The sequence below is a fragment of the Hemitrygon akajei genome, unplaced genomic scaffold (genome assembly GCF_048418815.1).
Source record: "Hemitrygon akajei unplaced genomic scaffold, sHemAka1.3 Scf000078, whole genome shotgun sequence".
NCBI lineage: Eukaryota > Metazoa > Chordata > Chondrichthyes > Myliobatiformes > Dasyatidae > Hemitrygon > Hemitrygon akajei.
Window position 1 is genome coordinate 3,806,884 of NW_027331964.1, and position 23,719 is coordinate 3,830,602.

General features: G+C 44.1%; 2 protein-coding genes across 3 annotated transcripts in view; one reads left to right on the forward strand and one right to left on the reverse strand.

Moving 5' to 3' along the window:
• LOC140722508 (NACHT, LRR and PYD domains-containing protein 3-like) overlaps nucleotides 1-23,719 on the forward strand; it is an 863,879-nt gene that overhangs the window by 799,674 nt on the left and 40,486 nt on the right. Inside the window, exons 4-7 of one of the 2 annotated variants that reach the window (XM_073037233.1) lie at nucleotides 379-648; nucleotides 2,293-2,459; nucleotides 7,790-7,961; nucleotides 8,069-8,134. In XM_073037233.1, coding sequence (XP_072893334.1) covers nucleotides 379-648; nucleotides 2,293-2,459; nucleotides 7,790-7,961; nucleotides 8,069-8,134 — 675 coding nt within the window. The remainder of the gene's footprint in view (nucleotides 1-378; nucleotides 649-2,292; nucleotides 2,460-7,789; nucleotides 7,962-8,068; nucleotides 8,135-23,719) is intronic. The other variant, XM_073037232.1, reaches the window with a different exon arrangement.
• LOC140722503 (cell adhesion molecule CEACAM1-like) overlaps nucleotides 1-23,719 on the reverse strand; it is a 392,933-nt gene that overhangs the window by 255,675 nt on the left and 113,539 nt on the right. The window lies entirely within an intron of this gene.

Here is a 23,719-nt window from a genome sequence, read left to right on the forward strand (position 1 = left end):
TTTGTGTGACACAGACTACTGGACAGTTAGTGACCGAGGGGGATTTTAGCTTGTGGAAGATAATCACAGTGATATTTCCCAGGATCACCGGACATCGGTGCATTATGATCCCGTGGTCATCCGTGCGTTCAACTGCTGTGATTGGTATTACCGTGCTTATCGTGCTATTTTACTGGGAGTAAATATGTCCAGTCACCGGCTTATCGGGATGGTCACCTGACAGGGTGTACAGTTCACATTAACCAGCACAGTTCCATTCCAAATCTGGTCAGCCAGAGTCTCGGCTCCATTGCAGTCTGAATCAGTTTTGCTCAGATCTAAATCATACTTGTATAACGTACAATTCATTATTTATTTCATGTGGAAAATTGAAACTAGTACGGAACGTACTGAAGAGGATTTTACCAGGCAGATCGTCGAGGGAAGATGATCGGGACACGGGAAGCAAGGTACCAACGCAGGGTCAGATTGAGAGCGATGTCCCAATGGAATGCGGTCTGGCCGCAGAGAAGGAGGAGAAAATTCAGCCCAGAGACAGTGACGTCAGAGACACCGATCAGGACCCTGGAACTGGCACAAGTGAGGCGACTGTCTGTCGGCTCAGAAGCTCATTGAACACAGAACTGTCAAGTCCCCAAGAAGGAGCAGGTGAGTGAAATATGAGGGTGATGTGCTCACAGAATGCGGTAGGATGGAGGGTAAAGGTGAGGCCTTGTTGGAGGGTTGGTCAGAGGAGAGGGAAAATGTGTGGGTGTGGTACATGTGGTGCACTGGGCAGCTGTTACCCCACTACAGGAAATGTATTACCTGCTCTGAGGATTTCCAGGATGTGAATTGGAGGAAATGCAGCTGTCCAGATGAGGAGAGTGTTTCCGGGATGTGAATCAGGGGAAATGTATTCGCCAGGATGGAGCGAGTATCTCCGGGAAGCGAATATTACCGACAGTCCCAACATTTATGCCCATCCAAATTTAAATAGGTGAATGGGTCGGATGGGGGATGGACTGGTTTATATTAAATGTAGTCCTTCTATTACGTAATGCCTAGAACATTGTTGGGTAGGCTTTAAGGCAAGTGTTAGATTCAAGTCAAGTCAAGTCAAGTCACTTTTTTATTGCCATTTCGACCATAACTGCTGATACAGTACATAGTAAAAATGAGTCGCTTTTCAGGACCATGGTGTTGCATGACACATTACAAAAACTAGACTGAACTACTTAAAAAAAACATCAGAGGAAAAGAAAAAAAAAACACACAACAACTACACTAAACTACACACCTATCTAGGACTGCATAAAGTGCACAAAACAGTGCAGACATTACAATAAATAATATACGTGACAATAGGGCAGTAAGGTGTCAGGCCAGGCGCTGGGTATTGATGAGTCTGATAGCTTGGGGGAAGAAACAGTTACATAGTCTGGTCGTGAGAGCCCGAATGCTTCGGTGCATTTTCCCAGATGGCAGGAGGGAGAAGAGATTGTATGAGGGGTGCATGGATCCTTTATAATGCTGCTGGCTTTACGGATGCAGCGTGTGGTGTAAATGTCCATGATGGCGGGAAGATAGACCCCGATGGTCTTCTCAGCTGACCTCACTATACGCTGCAGGGTCTTGCAATTTGAGATGGTGCAATTTCCGAAACAGGCAATAGTGAAACTGCTCAGGATGCTCTCAATACAACCACTGTAGAATGTGATGAAGATGGGGGGTGGGAGATGGACTTTCCTCAGCCTTCACAGAAAGAAGAGACGCTGCTGGGCTTTCTTTGCTATGGAGCTGGTGTTGAGGGACCAGGTGAGATTCTCCGCTAGATGAACACCAAGAAAATAGTTGCTCTTAACGATCTCTACCGAGGAGCCGTCGATCTTCAGTGGAGTGGTCACTCCGTGCCCTCCTGAAGTCAACAACCATCTCTTTTGTTTTGTTTACATTCAAAGACAGTTTGTTGGCTCTGCACTAGTCCGATAGCCGCTGCACCTCCTCTCTGTAAGCTGACTCGTCGTTGTTGCTGATGAGACCCACCACGGTCATGTCATTGGCGAACTTGATGATGTGGATCGAGCTGTGTGTTGCAGCACAGTCGTGGGTCAGCAGAGTGAACAGCAGTGGTCTGTGCACACAGCCGTAGGGGGACTCCGTGCTCAGTGTGATGGTGTTGGAGATGGAGAATTAATCTAATTTTGTATCTGTAGGCAGGTTCAAGACACGTTTTTTTGTTGAGTTGGGTGAGAGCGGTGGAGACGAGGGATATCTGAGTTCAAGCCTACATTTTCCTTTTTATATTCACAGAGCCAGAGTTTACAATCTCCGACCTCCTGGCACAGGGGGAGGAATATCGACTGTACCAACTGACAAAGTTCTACAGAGACAGACTCAAACAAGCAATTGAAGAAAAGGTTGAGAGATTGGGTTGGATGTTGACAAAGGAGGGACATTTCAGTAGAGAAGAAAATGAGGTGAGTACAGTTCGTGTATTGTCACTGATCTGCTGGTATCAGAGGGAATAGTGATGAACATTAATCTCCTGCACGTTTTAGGAGATCGACTTGGGAATGGAGACTTTGATCTCTGACTCGTCTCTCGCAGATCTGGTTTCAGTTTTTAAGGTGGGGAGCACTGGGAACTGCAGGTTTAGCATCACCTTTTCTTGTATCACCTGCTGTATTTATCAGTGTGAAGTAAGAGCAGTGGCTGCATATCTGGACTTCCAAAAGGCATTCGGTCTGAAACTAATTTCAAATCTTGGCTGAACCGTCGGGTAGCTTCACCTCATCTCATTAATCCAGGATGAGTATTAAACTGTCAATTGGGCCAACCGGCTTCACTGCGGTACCTGAGGGAGGGAAACCAGCTAACCACAGCTTGTCTTGGCTCCGTGAGTTCCCAAACAATGTGTGGCTGATTTGTCATAGTCACAGCAAAGCACAGTACAGAAACAGGCCATTTGGCCCATCTATTCCATGCCAGACTACAGAATCTACTTATTCCCATTGACCTGCACCAGGCCATGGCGCTCTATACGCTCATCACGCAAGCATCTATTCAGAATTCTCTTAACCACTGCACTACTTGCCCTGCTAGCTAGTTTCGCACTCTCACCACCCTCTGAGTAAACCGGTTTCACTTTTGTACCCTTTGAACTTTTCACCTTTCACCCTTTAGTGATAACCTCTTGTTGGAGTACCTCTTTACCTCAGTACAAAATGCCTGCTTGCATTTATCCTATCTATATCCCAATGTAATTGTGCACACTTCTAACAAATCTCCACTCAATCTTTCATGTTCCAATGAATAAAGTCCTAATCAGTTCACTCTTTTCTTATAACTTAGGTCTTCCAGTCCAGGTAACATCCTTGTAATGTTTTTTTTTCTGTACTCTTTCAAACTTATTTCCATCTGTTCTGCAGGTAGGTGTGCAGAACTGCACATAATATCCAAATTAGGCCTCTCCAACGTCTAATACAACATCATATCGTACACGATATTTTCCTTTACCAAGGTTAATGCGCTAAGAAACTTTCTTTCAGAGCCTATCAACATTTGCTGCCACTTTCAATGGCTTATGTACCTGTATTCCCAGATCACTTTGTTCTACCGGTCTCTCAGTAGGATCTACCCTGATTGGTCCATCCAAAGTGCAACACCTTGCACCTGTCTGCATTAAATTGCATCGGCCCCTTTTAAACCCATTCTCCGGTTGGTCCAGACCTCACTGCAAGCTCGTGTAGTCTTCCTCTTTGTCCACTGCACCTTCCAAATGTTGGAGTCAACAGCAAATTTGCTGATGCTGTTAACCGTAATTTCATCCAGATCATTGATATAGATGACAAACAACAACAAGCACAGCACCGATCCCCGTGACACTGCACGAGCTACAGGCGCCAAACAGAAATGCAACAGTCTATAGTGACACTCCGGATTCTTTCCAAAAAGTTAGTGTCTAATCCAGTTTACTACTTTATCTTGAATGCTAAGCAACTGAATCTTCTAGACAGACGTCCTGTACGGGACCTTGTAGGTGTACAAGGTACACCTGTTGATCCTGTACTGTGCTGAAGTCCATGTAGACAATATCCACAACCTTGCCTTCATCAACTTTCCCGGTAACTTCCTCGAAAATCTCTGAGATTGATTAGATGTGAAAGATCACGCACAAAGCTGATATCTTATGACCACAAAAATCAATAGATTGATCTAAAAGGGCAGAAGAAAGCACAAAACATAAAATAAATCTGGTGACTAGCTGATATCTCATGATCCCAAGAAATCAACAGGTTGTCCTGAAAGGGAAGGAGATCAATAGGATTTCCTGAAAGGGAAGGGGCAAACAAAAAAAAAAAAACTGCTAACTTGCAGAATATCTGACTAATGAGAGACAGGGACACACCATTTCAGGTCACTCTCCTTGGAGCTCACAAACAGTGATTGTCTTGTCCTAGATCTGACCTATTCAGCCATGAGTGGTATTAGAAAATCAAGTGTGTTACACCCGTGAGTAACTCTGTTCTCGTTGGGATTCATTGGCGCTGTCTGTAATGAATCTCACAGGCATTATCCAAAGGCAAGAGGTGATCTGTAAAGATGATGCTGATCTATAAATTCATCATCTGGAGACGTCTGCTTTACTGGTTAAATTTCTTTCACAACTGTAACTCCTCAGACCTGGTAGCAGTGAAACTGAGGGATTATTTTACAGTGCAGTGGGCCATCAGGGAATTATACTGATTTATTTCATAATTGTTGTCCATTATTCCCTACTGATATCTGTTCTAGGAGATCAATCATTCAAATCCGGGACACAGAACATAGAACAGTACAGCACAGTACATGCCCTTCGGCCCACAATGTTGTGCTTACCCTTAAACGCTGCCTCTCTTATTTCTCAGAGTGATGTCCTAAGTCCATCCATATTCAGTTACCTTAATTCCATCATAGGTGTATGTTGCTTGAAGACTATTCAATGTTTAATTCATAATTCCTCAGTTACTCAGGAAGCCCATGCCTGCATTCAGGATGTCATTACCATTTTACGGTATGAGTGCCAGGCAGTAACCACCTCCATTATAAGATAGCCGTACTGACATTTCTTAATCTTCTTTTGTCTTTACACATCATGAGACCATAAGGCATCAGAACACAATTGGCCATTAGGCCCATCGATTCTGCTCCGCCATTACATCATGGGTGATGTACTATCCCCCTCAGCCCCATTCTCCTGCCTTCTCCCAGTGAACTTTGCTGACCAGACTAGTCAAGAAGATACCAACCTCTGTTTTAAATATACTCAATGACCTGGTCTCCGCAGCTGTCAGTGCCAATGAATTCTACAGATTCACTACTCCTCGGCTAAATAATCTCCTCATTTCTGTTCTAAATGGACGTCCCTCTAATCTGAGGCTGTTCCGTCTGGTTCTAGACTCCCCCACTTAGAAACATCATCTCCACGTCCTCTCAATGCCTTTCGATATTCCACAGGTTGCAATCAGATTCCCCCTCATCCTTCCACACTCCGGCCAGTACAGGTGCATCCAGGATCCATTCCCATCAAAATCTGGTTTAATATCACAGGGTCTGTTAGTTTAGATTCCTCTCTGGATTTTTCACGATGCCATCACATATTTTCTCTGAACAGGGGATCAAAATATGCAAGTGTGGTCTGGCCAGTGCTTGTTCTTATATTCTGATCCTCTCGAAATGAATGCTAGCTTTGTATTTGTCTTTCCGAACACCGACTCAACCTGCACGGAATCCTGCACCAGGTCTCCAGAGACTCTTTACAACTCCGATTTCTGAATTTTCTCCCAGATTCAAAAATAGTCTACGTCTTCATTATTTCTGCTACAGTATATGGCCACGTACCTCACTATACTACATTCCAATTGCCACTGATGTGTCCATTTTTTCATCGGTCCATGTGGGACACCTAGTCAAAGGTCCTCGGGAAGTCCAAGTAAACAACTTGCACTGACTCTCTGTTGTCGACCCAGCATGCTGTTCTCTCAAAAAATTCCAACAGTTCTGTCAGGCAAGATTCCCTTCCATGGATGTTGGCCTTTTTCTTATCATGTGCGTCCGAATACCCCGAAACCTTATCCTCAATTACCGACTGCTGACATCTTCCCAAACGCTGATCAGACTAACTGGTCTATAGTTTAAAATGATCAGTCCTCCGGAACCATTCCAAAATCTAGTGATTCTTCAGTGATCATTACTAATGTCTCCACAATCTCTTCAGCCTCCTCTTTCAGAAGCAATCGGGTGAGTTGATCTGGACTCATCTATCTTCAGAACTTTCAGCTTTCCGAGCGCCTTCTCCGCAATAATTGCAAATACACTCACTTCTGCCACCGGACATTCTCAAATATCTGGCACGTTCTAGTGTTTTTACAGTGAGGACTGACGCAAAATGCCGACCAATATCTTCCGGCATTTCCTTGTCCCCTGACAGTACCTCTCCACTGTCATTTTCAAGCAGCCCAATATCCACTCTCCTCTCTTTCAATCTTCATATATCAGACGGACGTTTTGGTAAGCTATTTTACATCATTCTCTAGCCTACCTTCATATTTCATTTTTTCTCTATTTACGGCTTTTTAATTGCCTTCTGTTGATTTGTAAAAACATCCCAGTCCTCCAGCTTTCTACTATATTTTGTAATATTCTGTGCCGCCTCCTTTGCTTTTGTGCTGCTTTGACTACCTCGTCAGCCACGGTTGATCATCCTCCCTTTAGAATAATTCTTCATCATTGTGATTGTTTGTCCTCCGAGAAACTTCAGCCATTCCTGCTCTGCCATTGTCCCTGTTAGTGTCATTTTCGAATTTATTATTGCCGAGTTCCTCTCTCATACCGAGGTAATTCCTTTATTCTACTGTAGCACTGATACCTCTAACTTTACTTTCTCCCTTTCAACCTGCTGGCTGAGTTCTGCTATTTTATGATCACCGTCTCTTAAGGGTTTATTTAGCTGAAGCTCCCTAATCAAATCTGGTTCAATACACAACACAGAATCCAGACCCGCCTTTCCTATACTGGGTTCAACCATAGGCTTCTCTCAAAAGCCATCTCATAGGCATTCTACATAAATTCCCTCACTTGGGATTCAGCACCGACCTGATTTTCCAAAGCTACCTGCATATTGAAACTCCCCGTGACAATTTTAGCATTGACCTTTTTCCATGCCTCTCCTCTCCCCAGTTGTAATTTGTAGCCCACATCCTGGCTACTGTTAACATGCCTGTATATAATTTCCTTCAGGGTCATTTTATCTACGCAGTTTCTTAACATCCACATCGTCTAATCCGACATCACCTCTTTCTCAGGACTTTTCATGTTTAATGACAGCAGTTTCAACCCAACAGTTTCACCTACCTGCGTATCCTTTCGATTCAATATTTATCCTTGGATTTAAGCACCCAACTATAAACTTTTCTCAGCCACGATTCAGTGATGCCCGCCATCCATTTGTTTTTGCTCTCTCTCCCCCCTCTCTTCCGTTCTTGTTGTCACAGCTTGTTGATGTAATGCTGCACATTGACAGATCAAGGAAATTAATCACATTGCATCTACTGCAAGGTGTCAGTAAATCCTTATTCTTACACACTATTGATTTAGAATTTCCTTCAGTTACTGTTTCTCTGTTAATGACTGAACCCAGAGAGGATGAGGCAACAGCCCAGTGACTGCATCTGTTCTGAAGCTACCGGGGCCATGAACAGATACTTTCCTGCACATTCTCCATGTCTGTCTGTCTGCTCCACAATAAACTCATTGTTTCCTTTTGTAGAAAGTCACTGAACTGACAGAGAAGGGAAACCGGGCAGAGAGTTCCAGACTCTTCCTCAGTTTGGTGAATGGCAAAGGCTCCCAGGCCCGGAGGGCGATGTGGGAATCCTTTCTGATGTGGAGGACTGAGTTACCGAAGTTGGACAGAATACTGAAGGAAATACAGGAACTCGGTATGTTAAAACCACGCACTGAACACAAAGGCACGTTGAGATAAACATTTTAGTTATTTTAATTATTTTAGCTCTGTTTCCATGGATTTTTTTAAATATTTAAACAGGTCCTGATCCACAGGAATACATGAACATCGGCCAAGGTTTATCTGAATTATCCACTCAGCTGATAGGTGAGTGATCAAATGCACAGTTCAAACCACATCTCAAGTGTTAGTTTGTGACTTGGCAAAACCCGGGAATCAAAATTAGCCATTAATCATTCGCTGATCTCTGGATTCAAGTAACAATTCAACGAATCTCTCTTTGCAGCCTGAATATTCTACAATATATTTTTCTATTAATCCAGCTGTTGGTTCTGATGAAGCCTTCACTCCAGGTCCTAACGCTCTGGGAATCCCAACACACCCTAGGCAGGCTCCTGATACACTCTATGACCCAGTCCAGGTGACTTTTCTATCTGCAGACCTTTCATCTTCCAAGCCCCTTTTCCTTTGTAATAGCACTACACGCAATTCTGTTTGCTGATTATCTTTACCTTTTGGAATTCTGCTAGTGACTTGCACAGAGTTTGTCTGGCATTTCCTTTTCACCCGTTACTGCAACTACAACAGCAGTTTCTAGTGGCCCGATATCGACCCTCTCCCTTTTTTCACTCTTTATATATCTGGGAAAGAAAAAAAAAGAACTTTGGTATCCTTTCTTATATTATTGACCATTTCCTTGCATTTACTGCACATTCATGTATAACTAGGAACATCTATAACATAGTTGACTCCGACATGACCCTAGTCACTAGACTCTAGACACTAGAATACTACAGCACAGTACAGGCTCTTCCGTCCTGGATGTTGTGCCGACCCATGTATTCCTTTAAAAAGAGTACTAAACCCACACTACCCCGTGACCCTCTATTCTTCTTTCATCCATGTGCCTGTCCAAGAGGTTCTTAAATACCCTTAATGTTTTAGCCTCCACCACCATCCCTGGCAAGTTGTTCCAGGCACCCACAACCCTTTGTAAAAAACTTACCCCTGATGTCTCCGCTAAACTTCCCTCCCTTAACTTTGTACATATGCCCTCTAGTGTTTGCTATTGGTGCCCTGGGAAACAGGTTCTAGCAATCCAGCCTATCTATGCCTCTCATAATTTTTTAGACCTCTATCAAGTGCCCTCTCATCCTTCTACGCTCCAAAGAGAAAAGTCCCAGCTCTGCTAACCTTGCTTCACATGACTTGTTCTCCAAACCAGGCAACATCCTGGTAAATCTCCTCTGCACCCTCTCCATAGCTTCCACATCCTTCCTATAATGAGGTGACTGGAATTGAACACAATACTCTAAGTGCGGTCTCACCAGAGATTTGAAGATTTTTAACTTGGCCTCTCTACTCTTGAACTCAATCCCCCTATTAATGAAGCCTAGCATCCCATAGGAGTTCTTAACTATCCTATCAACCCGTGCAGCGACCTTAAGGGATGTATGGATTTGAACCCAAATGTCCCTCTGTTCATTCACACTCTTAAGTAACCAACGATTAAACTTGTACTCAGCATTCTGGTTTGTCCTTCCAAAATGCATCACCTCACAATTATCCGGATTGAACCCCATCTGCCACTTTTCTGCCCAAATCCGCACCCTGTCTATATCCTCTTGTAACCTTCGACAACCTACAGCTCCATCCACAACTCCTCCAATCTTCATGTCATCCACAAATTTACTCACCCATTCTTCCACCTCTACATCCAGGTCATTTATAAAAAATCACAAATAGCAGGGGTCCCAGGACAGATCCCTGTGGCACTCCACTAGTCACCGACCTCCACGCAGAATACTTCCCTTCCACTGCACCCTCTGCTTTCTTCCTGTAAGCCAATTATTTATCCAAACAGCCAAGGTTCCACTTATCCCGTGCCTCATGATTTTCTGGATGAGTCTCTCGTGAGAGACCTTGTCAAATGCCTTGCTAAAATCCATGTAAACCACATATTCCACCGTACCTCCGTCAATTGCTTTTTGTTACCTCTTCAAAAAACTCAATTAGCCTCGTGAGGCATGACCTTCCCTTCACAAAGCCATGTTGACTCAGACAGTAAATTCCAGGCACCCGGAACTCTGTTAAAAAACTACCCACAATTGCAGTAAATTTACCCCGTCTCACCTTAACCAAACGCTCTCTGGTACCAGACACCAGTCATATGTAAAAAATAACAAACAAAAACAAAAACAAAATACAAGCTGTCGACCCAGACTCATATCTCTCAAACTTGTACACCTCAGTCAGATCTCTATTCTAACTCCAGAATAAACAAACCAAGTTTATCAAACCTCTACTTGTAGCACATGCCACCGAACCCAGGCAACATCCCGATGAACCTGTTCTGCACCCTCTCCAATCCTTCCAAGAGCTGGACAATCAGAAGTGAACACAATACTCCAGATGCTCCCTAAAACCATAAGACCTAGGAGCAGAATTAAGCCATTCGGCTCAGTGAATTTGCTCTTCAATTCCTCTTTACCCCATTATCCCAGTAAACGTTGACACTCTTCCTAATCAGGAACATATCGGCCTGCATTTTAAATATATCCAATGAAGTGACTTCCTCAGCCGTCTATGACAATAATTTCACAGATTCACCACCCGCCAGCCAAGACATTTCTCCCAGTTTGTGTCCCTGGCAGCCAGGACAGTTCCCCACAGTTCTCAAGCATGTTAATATTCTGTATGAGCCTCCCATGTGGGACTTTGTCAAACACTCTACCAATATACAAGTAGACAATATCCATGTGTGACTGCATCCATCACCTTTGTCACCTCCTGGAGGAACTCAATCAAGCTGGCAAGACACAAACCCGAACCAAAGTCTTGCTACTGAACCCCAAACCACCTCATACATCCTCTCTGTCATACTCCCATGGGGCAGAACATATAAAAGGCTGAAGGTATGTACCACCAGCCTCAACGACAGCTTTATTCTGCATTTATAAGACTACTAAATGGTCACCTACTATGTTATTATTGGCTCTTAATAATAATAAGACAATTTTATATCTAAAATTATAGCATCGTACATCTCGTAACTAATAACAACTCAGATAACAACTTAGATAACCACAATATACTCACAGGAGAGCAGACAGAATACCGTTCGGGTTTGAACAACAGATAACAGATTATGTAATTCTATTTCAAACCCTGTGGAAAGCAGAAAACTTTCAGTGTTATATTGTCAATCAAAAAAAAACACATCTGATTCTGTTCCTTGTGTTTAAGAGAAGTTCCAAATATACATATAATTCATACAATACTTGTGAAATTTCTACAACTGATGAAGCATTCGCGTAAAATAATCGTCCTATTAACAACCACAGAGGAAAAACGACCACTATCAAAATAAATGGAGGGATTTTCCAAAGCGACTCACTAAGCCCACTATGGTTTTGTCTAGCTTTCCCACTCATAATTTACTGAAACAGATAAAAATCAGATATCTAATCAGAAAAATATACGAACTATACCTTGACACAGTTATACATTGATGATTTGAAAATATTTGCTCTTGCAGCAGTAAAGCTGAAACGAACCATTCAAATAATGGAACTAATTTCCAAATATATAAGCATGAACTTTAGACTAGGAAAGTACAGAACATGATTAAACATAAAGAAAGGTGCAATAGAGCCGGTAGAATATCAAACAGAGCATCAGGATGCAATGTAACAGAATATGAAACGGATATTTAGGATATCAATAAGCAAAGAAAATAGATAATAGTGTGATAAAGGAAAACCTTCCAACAAAATTTACTTCAAGGCTGAAGAAAATTTGAATTTACATCAAGGATCAAGAAAATCTGCCAAACAGAGCTGAACAGTAAAAATATAACGAAGGTAGTAAACACTCACTGTGCCCATATTGATGTATAATTTTGGTAAAATATCCTGGTCTGAAACAGATCTGGAAAATATGCAAAACAATAAGAACTTAAATAGCAATTTCTGGAAAACCCCATGTGCACTGGAGCGCACTTGGATTGATATGAACGAGGACAGTATGAGGATGATGAATAACAGATCTAAAAAAATGAGACAACAGCCAGATAAAAATTTTCAGGATCAGGGTTAATATCATGGACACATGTCGTGAAAATTGTTTTTCTGCGCCAGCAGCACAATTACAGTAAAGTGTGTGCAGTGAGTCTGTATTTATGTATTCAATTGTGGAAATAGAGTTGTATCAGCGTGAATTAATCAGTCTGATGGCCTGGTGGAAGAAGCTGTCAAGGAGCCTGTTGGTCCTGGCTTTTACGCTGCGGTACCATTTCCCGGATGGTAGCAGCTGGACCAGTTTGTGCTTAATGAGGCTTGGGTCCAGAATGATCCTTCGGCCCATTTTTACCCCCTATCTCTGAAATGACCTGAATAGTAGGAAGTTCACACCTACAGATGCACTGGGCTGTCCGCACCACTCTCTGCAGAGTGCTGCGATTGAGAGAAGTACAGTTCCCATACCAGGCAGTGATGCAGCAAGACAGGATGCACAAAATTGTGCCCCTATAGAAAATCGTTAGCATTTAGGGGCCCATCTCAAACTTTCTCAAACATCTGATTTTCTGTTTTTCCTTTTGTTTTGTTCAGACTAGAGAATATGCCAGGCAGGATGTTGGAATGCTCCTCTTGCAGGATGTGGGAAGTCAGGGAGACATCCAGTGTCCCTGACAACGATCCCTGCAAGAAGTGCATCCAGCTGCAGCTCCTAACAGACCGCATTAGGGAACTGGAGCAGGAGCTGGATGACCTCCGGATCATTCGGGAGACTGAGCAGATTATAGATAGTAGCTTCCATGAGGTACTTACACCTAAGGAACAGGGCACAGGTAATTGGGTTACCGTCAGGCGAGTGAAGGGGAAAGGGCAGTTAATGCAGGGTTCTTCTGTGGCCATTCCCCTCCAAAATAGGTATACCAATTTGGATACTGTTGGGGGGAGGGGGGAGGATGGCTTACCTGGGACAATCTGCGGCAGCCAGATCTCTGGCACTGAGTCTGGTTCTGCAGTGCAGAACGGAGGGAGGAGGAAGAGGAGAGCGGTAGTGATAGGGGACTCCATAGTCAGGGGTTCAGACAGGAGATACTGTGGTTGTGACAGAGACTCCCGGATGGTTTGTTGCCTCCCGGGTGCCATGGTCAGGGATGTCTCTGATCGCCTGCACAGCATTCTGAGGTGGGAGGGTGATCAGCCAGATGTCGTGGTACACATCGGTACCAATGACATAGGTAGAAAGAGTCAGGAGGTCCTGAAGAGTGAGTACAGAGAGCTTGGTAGGAAGTTGAAAAACAGGAGATAGAGGGTAGTAATCTCCGGATTGCTGCCTGTGCCACGTGCCAGTGAGGGTAAGAGTGCGATGCTCTGGCAGATGAACACGTGGCTGAGAAACTGGTGTAGGGGGCAGGGTTTCAGATTTCTAGATCATCGGGACCTCTTCAGGGGCAGGTGGGACCTGTACAAGAGAGACGGGTTACACCTGAACTACAAGGGCACCAATATACTTGCAGGGAGGTTTGCTAGTTTTATTGGGGAGGGTTTAAACTAGATGGGAACCAAAGTGCCAGAGTAGATAGTGGAACTGGGGTAAAAATAAATGATGTTGGTAGTTCATGCAAAGTCACAAATAGCAAGGTTGTGTGTGCTGGTAATAATCTTCTGAGGTGTGTATATTTCAAAGCGTGGAGTATTGTGGGAAAGGCAGACGAGCTGAGGGCCTGGATTGACACGTGGAATTACGACATCATAGCCATTACTGAAACTTGGCTACAGGAGGGGCAGGACTGGCAGCTCAATGTTCCAGGGTTCCAATGTTTCAGACGTGATAGAGACAGAGGGATGAAGGGTGGGTGGTGGCTTTGCTAGTCAGGTAAAATATTACAGCAGTGCTTCGGCAGAACAGATTAGCTTGTCTACTGAGGCCTTATGGGTGGAGCTGAGAAACAGGAAGGTATGACCACATTAATAGGGTTGTATTATGGAGTACCCAATAGTCAGCGAGAATTGGAGGAGCAAATCTGCAAAGAGATAACAGACAACTGCAGGAGACAGAAATCTGTGATTGTAGAGGATTTTAATTTTCCACACATTGATTGGGACTCCCATACTGTTAAACGTCTAGATGGGTTAGAGTTTGTAAAATGTGTTCAGGAAAGTTTTCTAAATCAATATATAGATCTACCTAGATCTAGAGGATGCAATATTAGATCTCCTTCGGGCAGGTGACGGAAGCCTGTGTAGGGGAACACTTTCGTTCTCGTGATCATAACGTCATTAGTTTCAACTCGATCATGAATAAAGATAGATCTGTTCCTCGGGTTGACGTTCTAAAGCTGAAAAGGGCCACATTTGAAGAAATGAGACGGGATCTAAAAATCGTAGATTGGGACAGGTTGTTCTCTGGCAAGGATGTGATTGGTAAGTGGGAGACCTTCAAAGGAGAAATTTTGAGAGTGCAGAGTTTGTATGTTCCTGTCAGGGTTAAAGGCAAAATGAATAAGAATAAGGAGCCTTGGCTATCGAGGGATATTGGAACTCTGATAAAGAAGAAGAGAGAGATGTATAACATGTATAGGCAACAGGGAGGAAATAAGATGCTTGAGGAGTGTAAAAAGAGTAAGAAAATACTTAAGAAAGATATCAGGAGGGCTAAAAGAAGACATGAGGTTGCTTTGGCAGTCAGGGTGAACGATAATTTTAAGAACTTCTACAGGTATTTTAAGAGCAAAAGGATAGTAAGGGATAAAATTGATCCTCTTGAAGATCAGAGTGGTCGGTTATGTATGGAACCAAAAGAAATGGGAGAGATATTAAATGGGTATTTTGCATCTGTATTTACTAAGGAAACTAGAATGGAGCCTATGGAAACAAGGCAAACAAGTAGGGAGGTCATGGAACTTATACAGATTAAAGAAGAGGAGGTGCTTGCTGTCTTGTGGCAAATCAGAGTAGATAAATCCCCAGGACCTGATAGGGTATTCCCTCGGACCTTGAATAGACAATAGACAATAGGTGCAGAAGTAGACCATTCAGCCCTTCGAGCCTGCACCGCCATTTTGAGATCATGGCTGATCAATTACTATCAATACCCGGTTCCTGACTTGTCCCCATATCCCTTGATTCCCCTATCCATAAGATACCTATCTAGCTCCTTCTTGAAAGCATCCAGAGAATTGGCCTCCACTACCTTCCGAGGCAGTGCATTCCAGACCCCCACAACTCTCTGGGAGAAGAAGTTTTTCCTTAACTCTGTCGTAAATGACCTATCCCTTATTCTCAAACCATGCCCTCTGGTACTGGACTCTCCCAGCATCTGGAACATATTTCCTGCCTCTATCTTGTCCAATCCCTTAATAATCTTATATATTGCAATATGTCTCAATCTCCTTAATTCTAGCGTGTACAAGCCAGTCTCTCTAACCTCTCTGCGTAAGACAGTCCAGACAGCCCCGGAATTAACCTCGTGAATCTATGCTGCACTTCCTCTACAGCCAGGATGTCCTTCCTTAACCCTGGAGACCAAAACTGTACACAATACTCCAGGTGTGGTCTCACCAGGGCCCTGTACAAATGCAAGAGGATTTCCTTGCTCTTGTACTCAATTCCCTTTGTAATAAAGGCCAACATTCCATTAGCCTTCTTCACTGCCTGCTGCACTTGCTCATTCACCTTCAGTGACTGATGAACAAGGACTCCGAGATCTCTTTGTATTTCTCCCTTACCTAACTCTACACCATTCAGATAATAATCTGCCTTCCTGTTCTTACTCCCAAAGTGGATAACCTCACACTTATTCACATTAAACGCCATCTGCCAAGTATCTGCCCACTCACCCAGCCTATCCAAGTCACCCTGAATTCTCCTAACATCCTCATCACATGTCACACCGCCACCCAGCTTAGTATCATTAGCAAATTTGCTGATGTTATTTTCTATGCCTTCATCCAAATCGTTAACGTAAATGGTAAACAGCCGTGGTCCCAATACCGAGCCCTGTGGCACCCCACTAGTCACCACCTGCCATTCCGAGAAACACCCATTCACCGCTAACCTTTGCTTTCTATCTGCCAACCAGTTTTCTATCCATGTCAATGCCTTCCCTCTGATGCCCTGAGCTTTGATTTTACCCACCAATCTCCTATGTGGGACCTTATCAAATGCCTTCTGAAAATCGTGGTACACTACATCCACTGGATCTCCCCCGTCTAACTTCCTGGTTACATCCTCGAAAAGCTCCAATAGATTAGTCAAGCATTATTTACCCTTGGTAAATCCATGCTGGCTCGGCCCAATCCTATCACTGCTATTTAGATATGCCACTATTTCATCCTTAATAATGGACTCTAGCATCTTTCCCACCACCGATGTCAGGCTGACAGGTCGATAGTTCTCTGTTTTCTCCCTCCCTCCTTTCTTAAAAAGTGGGATAACATTAGCCATTCTCCAATCTTCAGGAACTGATCCTGAATCTAAGGAACATTGAAAAATGATTACCAATGCATCCGCAATTTCCAGGGCCACCTCCTTTAGTGCCCTAGGGTGCAGACAATCTGGACCTGGGGATTTGTCAGCCTTCAGTCCCATCAGTCTTCTCATCACCGTTTCCTTCCGAATGTCAATCTGTTTCATTTCCTCTGTTACCATATGTTCTTGGCCCATCCATACATCTGGGAGATTGCTTGTGTCTTCCTTAGTGAAAACAGATCTAAAGTACTCATTAAATACTTCTACCATCTCTCTGTTTCCCATAACAATTTCACCCAATTCATTCTTCAAGGGCCCAACATTGTTCTTAACTATCTTCTTTCTCTTCACATACCTAAAAAAGCTTTTGCAATCTTCCTTTATATTCCTGGCTAGCTTGCATTCGTACCTCATTTTTTCGCACCGTATTGTCTTTTTAGTTAAGTTCTGTTGTTCCTTAAAAACTTCCCAATCATCTGTCCTCCCACTAACCTTAGCTCTGTCATATTTCCTTTTTTTAATGCTATGCAATCTCTGACTTCCTTTGTCAACCACTGTGGCCCCTTCCCCCCTTTGAATCCTTCCATCTCTGGGGGATGAACTGATTTTGCACCTTGTGCATTATTCCCAAGAATACCTGCCATTGCTGCGTGGTAGATCATGTTTAACCAATCTATTAGAGTTTATCGAGGAAGTTACCAGGAAAGTGGATGAAGGGAAGGCAGTGGATGTTGTATACATGGACTTCAGTAAGGCCTTTGGCAAGGTCCCGCATGGGAGGTTAGTTAGGAAGATTCAGTCACTAGATATACATGGAGAGGTAGTAAATTGGATTAGACATTGGCTCAATGGAAGAAGCCAGAGAGTGGTAGTGGAGGATTGCTACTCTGAGTGGAGGCCTGTGACTAGTGATGTGCCACGGGGATCAGTGCTGGGTCCATTGTTATTTGTCATCTATATCAATGATCTCGATGACAATGTGGTAAATTGGATCATCTAATTTGCTGATGATACAAAGATTGGAGGTGTAGTGGACAAGTGAGGAAGGTTTTCAAAGCTGGCAGAGGGACTTGGACCAGTTGGAGGAATGGGCTGAAAAATGGCAGATAGAGTTTCATGCGGACAAGTGTGAGGTATTGCACTTCGGAAGGTCAAACCAAGTTAGAACATACAAGGTAAATGGTAGGACACTGAGGAGGGCAGTAGAACAGAGGGATCTGGGAGTATAGATACATAATTCCCTGAAAGTGGCTTCACAAGTAGATAGGGTCGTAAAGAGAGCTTTTGGTACATTGGCCTTTATAAATCAAGGTACTGAGTATAAGTGTTGGAGTGTAATGGTGAGGTTGTATAAGTCATTGGTGAGACCGAATTTGGAGTATTGTGTGCAGTTTTGGTCACCTAATTACAAGAAGGATATTAATAACGTTGAAAGAGTGCAGAGAAGGTTTACAAAGATGTTGCAGGGACTTGAGAAACTGAGTTACAGGGAAAGTTTGAATAGGTTAGGACTTTATCCCCTGGCATGTAGGAGAATGAGAGGTGATTTGATAGAGGTGTATAAAATTATGATGGGTATAGATAGAGGGAATACAAGCAGACTTTTTCTACTGAGGCTAGGGGAGAAAATAAATCAGAGGTCATGGGTTAAGGGTGAAGGGGGAAAAGTTTAAAGGGACATTGGGGAAGGTGCTTCTTCACACAGAGAGTGGTGGGAGTGTGGAATGAGCTGCCTGATGAAGTGGTGAATGCGGGATCACTTTGACATTTAAGAAAAACTTGGACAGGTATATGGATGAGAGGGGTTTGGAGGGATATGGTCCAGTTGCAGGTCAGTGGGACGAGGCAGAAAAATGGTTTGGCACAGCCAAGAAGGGCCAAAAGGCCTGTTTCTGTGCTGTAATGTTCTATGGTTCTATCTGAGGTGAAAGAGGTGCTGTTGTGCCTTTTTTCACCACACAATTAATGTGTACAGTCCACGTGAGGTCCTCAGTGATGTGAATGCCGAGGAACTTAAAGCTGTTCACTCTCTCAACCCCAGATCCATTGATGTCAATAGGGGTTAGCCCGTCTCCATTCGTCTTGTCTTTGCAACATTGCATCCAGCTCCTTTGTTTTTGCGACATTGAGGGAGAAGTTGTTTTCTTGTCACCCCTGTGTCAGGGTGGTGACTTCTTCTGTGTCGGCTGCCTCGTTATTATTTGAGATTTGGCCAATAAATATAGTATCCTCAGCAAATTTAACTAGCAGATTGGAGCTGTGGGTAGCGACACAGTCATGCGCATACAGAGAGTAAAGGAGGGAGCTTAGGACACAGCCCTGAGGGGCTCCTGTGTTGAGGGTCAGAGGGGCAGAGGTGAGGGAGCCCACTCTTACCACTTGCTGGTGATCTGACAGGAAATCCAGGACCCAGCTGCACAAGGCAGGGTGAAGGCCGAGGTCTCTGAGCTTCTTGTCAAGCCTGGAGGGAATGATGGTATTGAATGCTGAACTGTAGTCTAATAACATCATTCTCACATAAGCATCCCTCTGCTCCAGATGTTTAAGGAGGTGTGCAGAGCAGTGGCTATTGTGTCATCTGTTGATCGGTTGTGTCGGTAGGTGAATTGTAGGGGGTCCAGTGTGGGTGGTAACAAGCTGCAGATGTAGTCCTTGACCAGTCTCTCAAAGCATTTGCTTATTATTGAGGTGAGTGCGACAGGACGCCAGACGTTCAGGCATGTTGCCTTAGTTGTTTTAGGTACAGGAACAATGGTGGATGATTTGAAGCAGGAGGGAACTCTACACTGGGAGAGGGTGAGATTAAAAATATCCGAAAATACACCTGCCAGTTGTGCCGCGCGCATCCTGAGTACCCGCCCTGGGACGCCGTCCGGTCCCGCAGGCTTGTGACTGTCCACTCGTTGGAAACACCTGCGAACTTCAGCCTCAGAGATGACCAATGTGCAGGTCGCTTTGTCGGCTCTCCTCGGGGTCTCAGTGTTGGCGATATCGAACCGAGCGTAAAGAGACTTAGATCCTCTGGGAGACAGGCAGCGATGTTGGCAGCACCACTGCACTTAGCTCTGAAGTCTGCATTGGGGTGCAGAGCTTGCCATAAGCTGTGTGTGTCGTTGGTGGAGAGCTGTGCCTGAATACGATCTCTGTATTGTCGTTTCGCTGCCTGGATGACTTTGCACAGATCGGAGCTGAATTTCTTGAGCTCCTGCTGATCACCGGCAATGTAAGCAGTCGGTCACACGGCAAGTGCTGTTCACACGGAACTGTTGATACAAATTTTGTGGTTTGGGAAGTCCTGACCGATTTCTAAAGGAAATCATCTCCCCTCTGCGACAATAACACACAACTGGGGGATGTTGTTATTACACCGCTGTGATAATAACAGCCGGGAACTCCCTTGGCAGCCGGAAAGGTTTACACCGCAGCACCAGGTACTCCAGATCCGGGGAACAAAAGCGTTTGAGGGCATGGACATTCCAGAGTTCCACCAAGCATTAATCATCATGAAACATACCCTAAATCCTGTTCTCTTCCCAAATAGGGTGTGTGTGTGTGTGTGTGTGTGTGTGTGTGTGTGTGTGTGTGTGTGTGTGTGTGTGTGTGTGTGTGTGTGTGTGTGTGTGTGTGTGTGTGTGTGTGTGTGTGTGTGTGTGTGTGTGTGTGTGTGTCTGTCTGTCTGTCTGTGAGGGGTGTGTGTGTGTCTGTGTGTCTGTGTGTGTGTGTGCGTGCGTGCGTGCGTGCGTGCGTGTGTGTGACTGTGAGGGGGGGTGGTGGTACTAGATGACGACACGATTGTTGGTGACGGTAGGGGCCAATTCTGGATCTGTGGACCCGGGCGCAGTTGGGACACAGGGACAGCTGGGATGCAGGCGCTTGGGTAGTTGGATCCTTCTTGCATCCCCTCTTCTTTCCAGCAGTCGCTCTTCTGGGTTCCTCAGAATTCCTGGCTTTTCCGTGGATCAGTGGCTGCCACTCGTTGACCTCCATATTTACCTGAGACAGCCTCTGCTTAATTTGGTCCTTGTACCTCCTGCGCGGGGCACCACAATCTCTCTTGCCCTGAGAGAGTTCTCCGTAGAGTACTGCTTTCGGTAACCTGGAGATATCCATGCGAGACATGTGGCCTGTCAGACGGTGGATCTGGCTGAGCAGCGAAGTGGCTTCAGGGCCTGGAAGTTGAACATATATAGCTGTGCATGTCTGTGTGATTATATGAAATATTATAATAAACAAGTTGTGCAGAAATAGAAATTTAAAAAGAGATTAGTGAGGTAGTATCGATGGGTTCAATGTCCATTCGTAAACTACATGGTAGAGGAGAAGTTGCTCCTGAATCATTGATTCTGTACAGTAGTCCTCATGAACCAGACGGTGATGCAGCCAGTTACAATGCTCTGCAAGTCACACCTGTAGAAATATTCGAGTGATGCTGGAAACTCCTGATGAAATATAGCCACTGTTGTGCCTTCTCTGTAGCTGCATCAATATATTGGGTCCAGGTTAGATACTCGGAGATATTGACAGCCAGGAATTTGGAATTGCTCACTCTTTCCACATCAGATCCCTCTGTGAGGACTGGTGTGTCGTGTTCCCTCATCTCGCCTTTTCTGAAATCCACAATTAGCTCTATTGACACACTGTCATAACGCAAGCAGGATTCAGCACTCCATGCACGCATATGCAAATCTGATAAGGGGTACACATCACTGAACGTAAATGAAAGCATAACCCATAAAAGTGAAGAAGCTATCACAATAGCAGAAAATGTTAACCAATGGAAGAGTCTGACTCCCCACGGAGGACATCCCCACGATCTGAGCCGATTAGATGTCGACAAGGAAGCGTCGAGCCCCTGGCTCAGAGTTGGAGACTTCTTCCCAGAAACAGAAGGGATCATTGTAGCAATACAGTACAAGGTTGTTGACACATGTAGTTATCAATAATACAGAATAAACGACTGATAGGTCCAAGACGATATATGCTGAAAATTATAAGAGAAACTACAAACAATCCGACTTTACAAGATCCTCCAGTAGTTCAACTGAATCTCATTACTTGCACAAGCAGAATAAAATGGCGGACAACATTCACAAAAACATTGCTTCAACTACAACTGATGAAAAACACCATAATTTACTAAACGTACAAGCATTTTCCACTTTTAGAGTTAGAGTCCTTCATATCATACTGCGTCCGATCATTATTTCGGATAGGATAATCCATGATATGCATTCGGATGTAATTTTACAGGATAAACAAGCAAAAGCAACTTTTTAAATATATATAGCCATTCCAAACACACATAACTTACAGAAATGAATTAGTAAAAAACAATACCAGAAATATGTTGAATTGAAAGGGCAAAATGAAAGACTATGGAACACGAACAGGGTATTATTTATCCCAATCGTAATATCAATAACTGGTATCATCCTAAAGGCTTTACAGAATAGTATTAATAAATTAGGCCCACACGGCGATACTTGTGTAAATCTTCGAAAACCCATAACACTATACAACACGAGAATAGTCTGAAATCTCCTATCAATTGAGACATGAGTGTGTTTGGCTATGCCTGTACCTCAAGTTTTACCAGCTTAGGCTAAGATAATAATAATAATAATAATAATAATAATAATAATAATAATGACTTATTTATAAAGCACCTTTCATCCAGACGATGCCGTTCAAACTGCATCACAACGAGATAAAGTGCAAACTAGAAAATAAAAGACAAAATGTGTCAGTCCTAATATACACCTCAGACTTCTGCACAGTACTGTAGTTTAAGGTGTTGAATTCTACAGTTTAGGAACAGAGTCACAAAAAAACTCAACGCTGAACTCCCAATGATCCTTTGGCCTTCTACCTTATCGTCTGCCTGCACTGCATTTTCTCAGCAACTGAAACACTGTTTCCCTGAACTATTCTGTTCCATTTTTCCTTGTACAACCTCATTGCACCGGTGTGATGTAATGATCTATTTGGATCGCATGCAGAAAAGTTTTCCATTTTACAGTGGTGCATGTCACAATAATAAACCAATTTACCGATTCATTGTCAATAATACAGCGCCCCTTGGTTGCTTAAGATTGTTATAGCCGGGGGGGAGGGGGGTGACAGTGCGGATGAGCTGCCACGACCTATTAAATGCTCCCAGTGGCGAGTAGCCTCTGTCCAGCTCTTGGCCTTCACGTGCGGTTTAGCCACTAATCCCGGTGGAAGCGTTTCTTCTGACAGGAGAAGGGGCAGAGGTGGGTTACTGGTGCCTTACAACCAGTCGCTTTGGGCAGATGGGGCTTGTCGGCTGTGATTGGCAGCTCACCCAGGAACAAGAAAACTCTGATCTCAAAACTCCACTGCCTTGTAACTGTAACCCCTCATGGGGAAGAGTTTGGGAGTAAACCCAATGGGAAAAGCCTGGAGCTGGAGTCCCTGAGTCAGCGTTCAACGCAGACTGGCATCTCCTGCGACACCTCTGGTGCCAAGCTGTGTCAGTCTATGTCGTCCCTTTGAGTACATCAGATGCATGGAGAGAGGGAGCTTGCTACATCGGCAGAAGCTTCCTCTCCATATCGGAGTGTCCCGGCTTGCAGGGGCAGGACATCCATGGTCGACTCTGACAGACGGAGGCCTCATTAGACAGAGCCCCACACCCCCACAGCAAGACTGATGAGTAGCAGTTGCCAAGACTTCACCACCCTCTCCCACAGACACGATGTACATCACTGAGACAGACCCTTGTGGCTTCTTCCATTAACACAGATTCCTTCTTTCCACCAATCCTCCATCACTGCGATTGAAAACTACACATTTTCATTCCTGTCATTCCGATGGGTTATCGATCCGCAACTTCACTGTGATTCTCCCCCAGACGCTGCCTGACTTGAGTATTTCCTGCGTATTCTGCTCCTGTATTGATGCAAGAGCAGTGGATACCTGTGACTCCCCAGTGTGCAGATTGGCCAAAATGCACAGTGTCCTGCTCTCCATAGTTCCACACCAGATCAACATTAACATCATCTGTTAATGATGCAAACAATGCTTTAAATATAGTGAAATGTTGTTGTAACGGGAGTGCAGTCAGAATTGCAATAGGATATTCAAGATTCAAAAACTTTATTGTCGTTCCAACCGTACATCAGCTCTGCAGTGTAGAATGAGACAGCGTTTCCCAGGAGCAGTGCAATCATAACATAACAAACGCAACTCTAAATAATAAACACAACAATAAATAATAAAACACAACAGC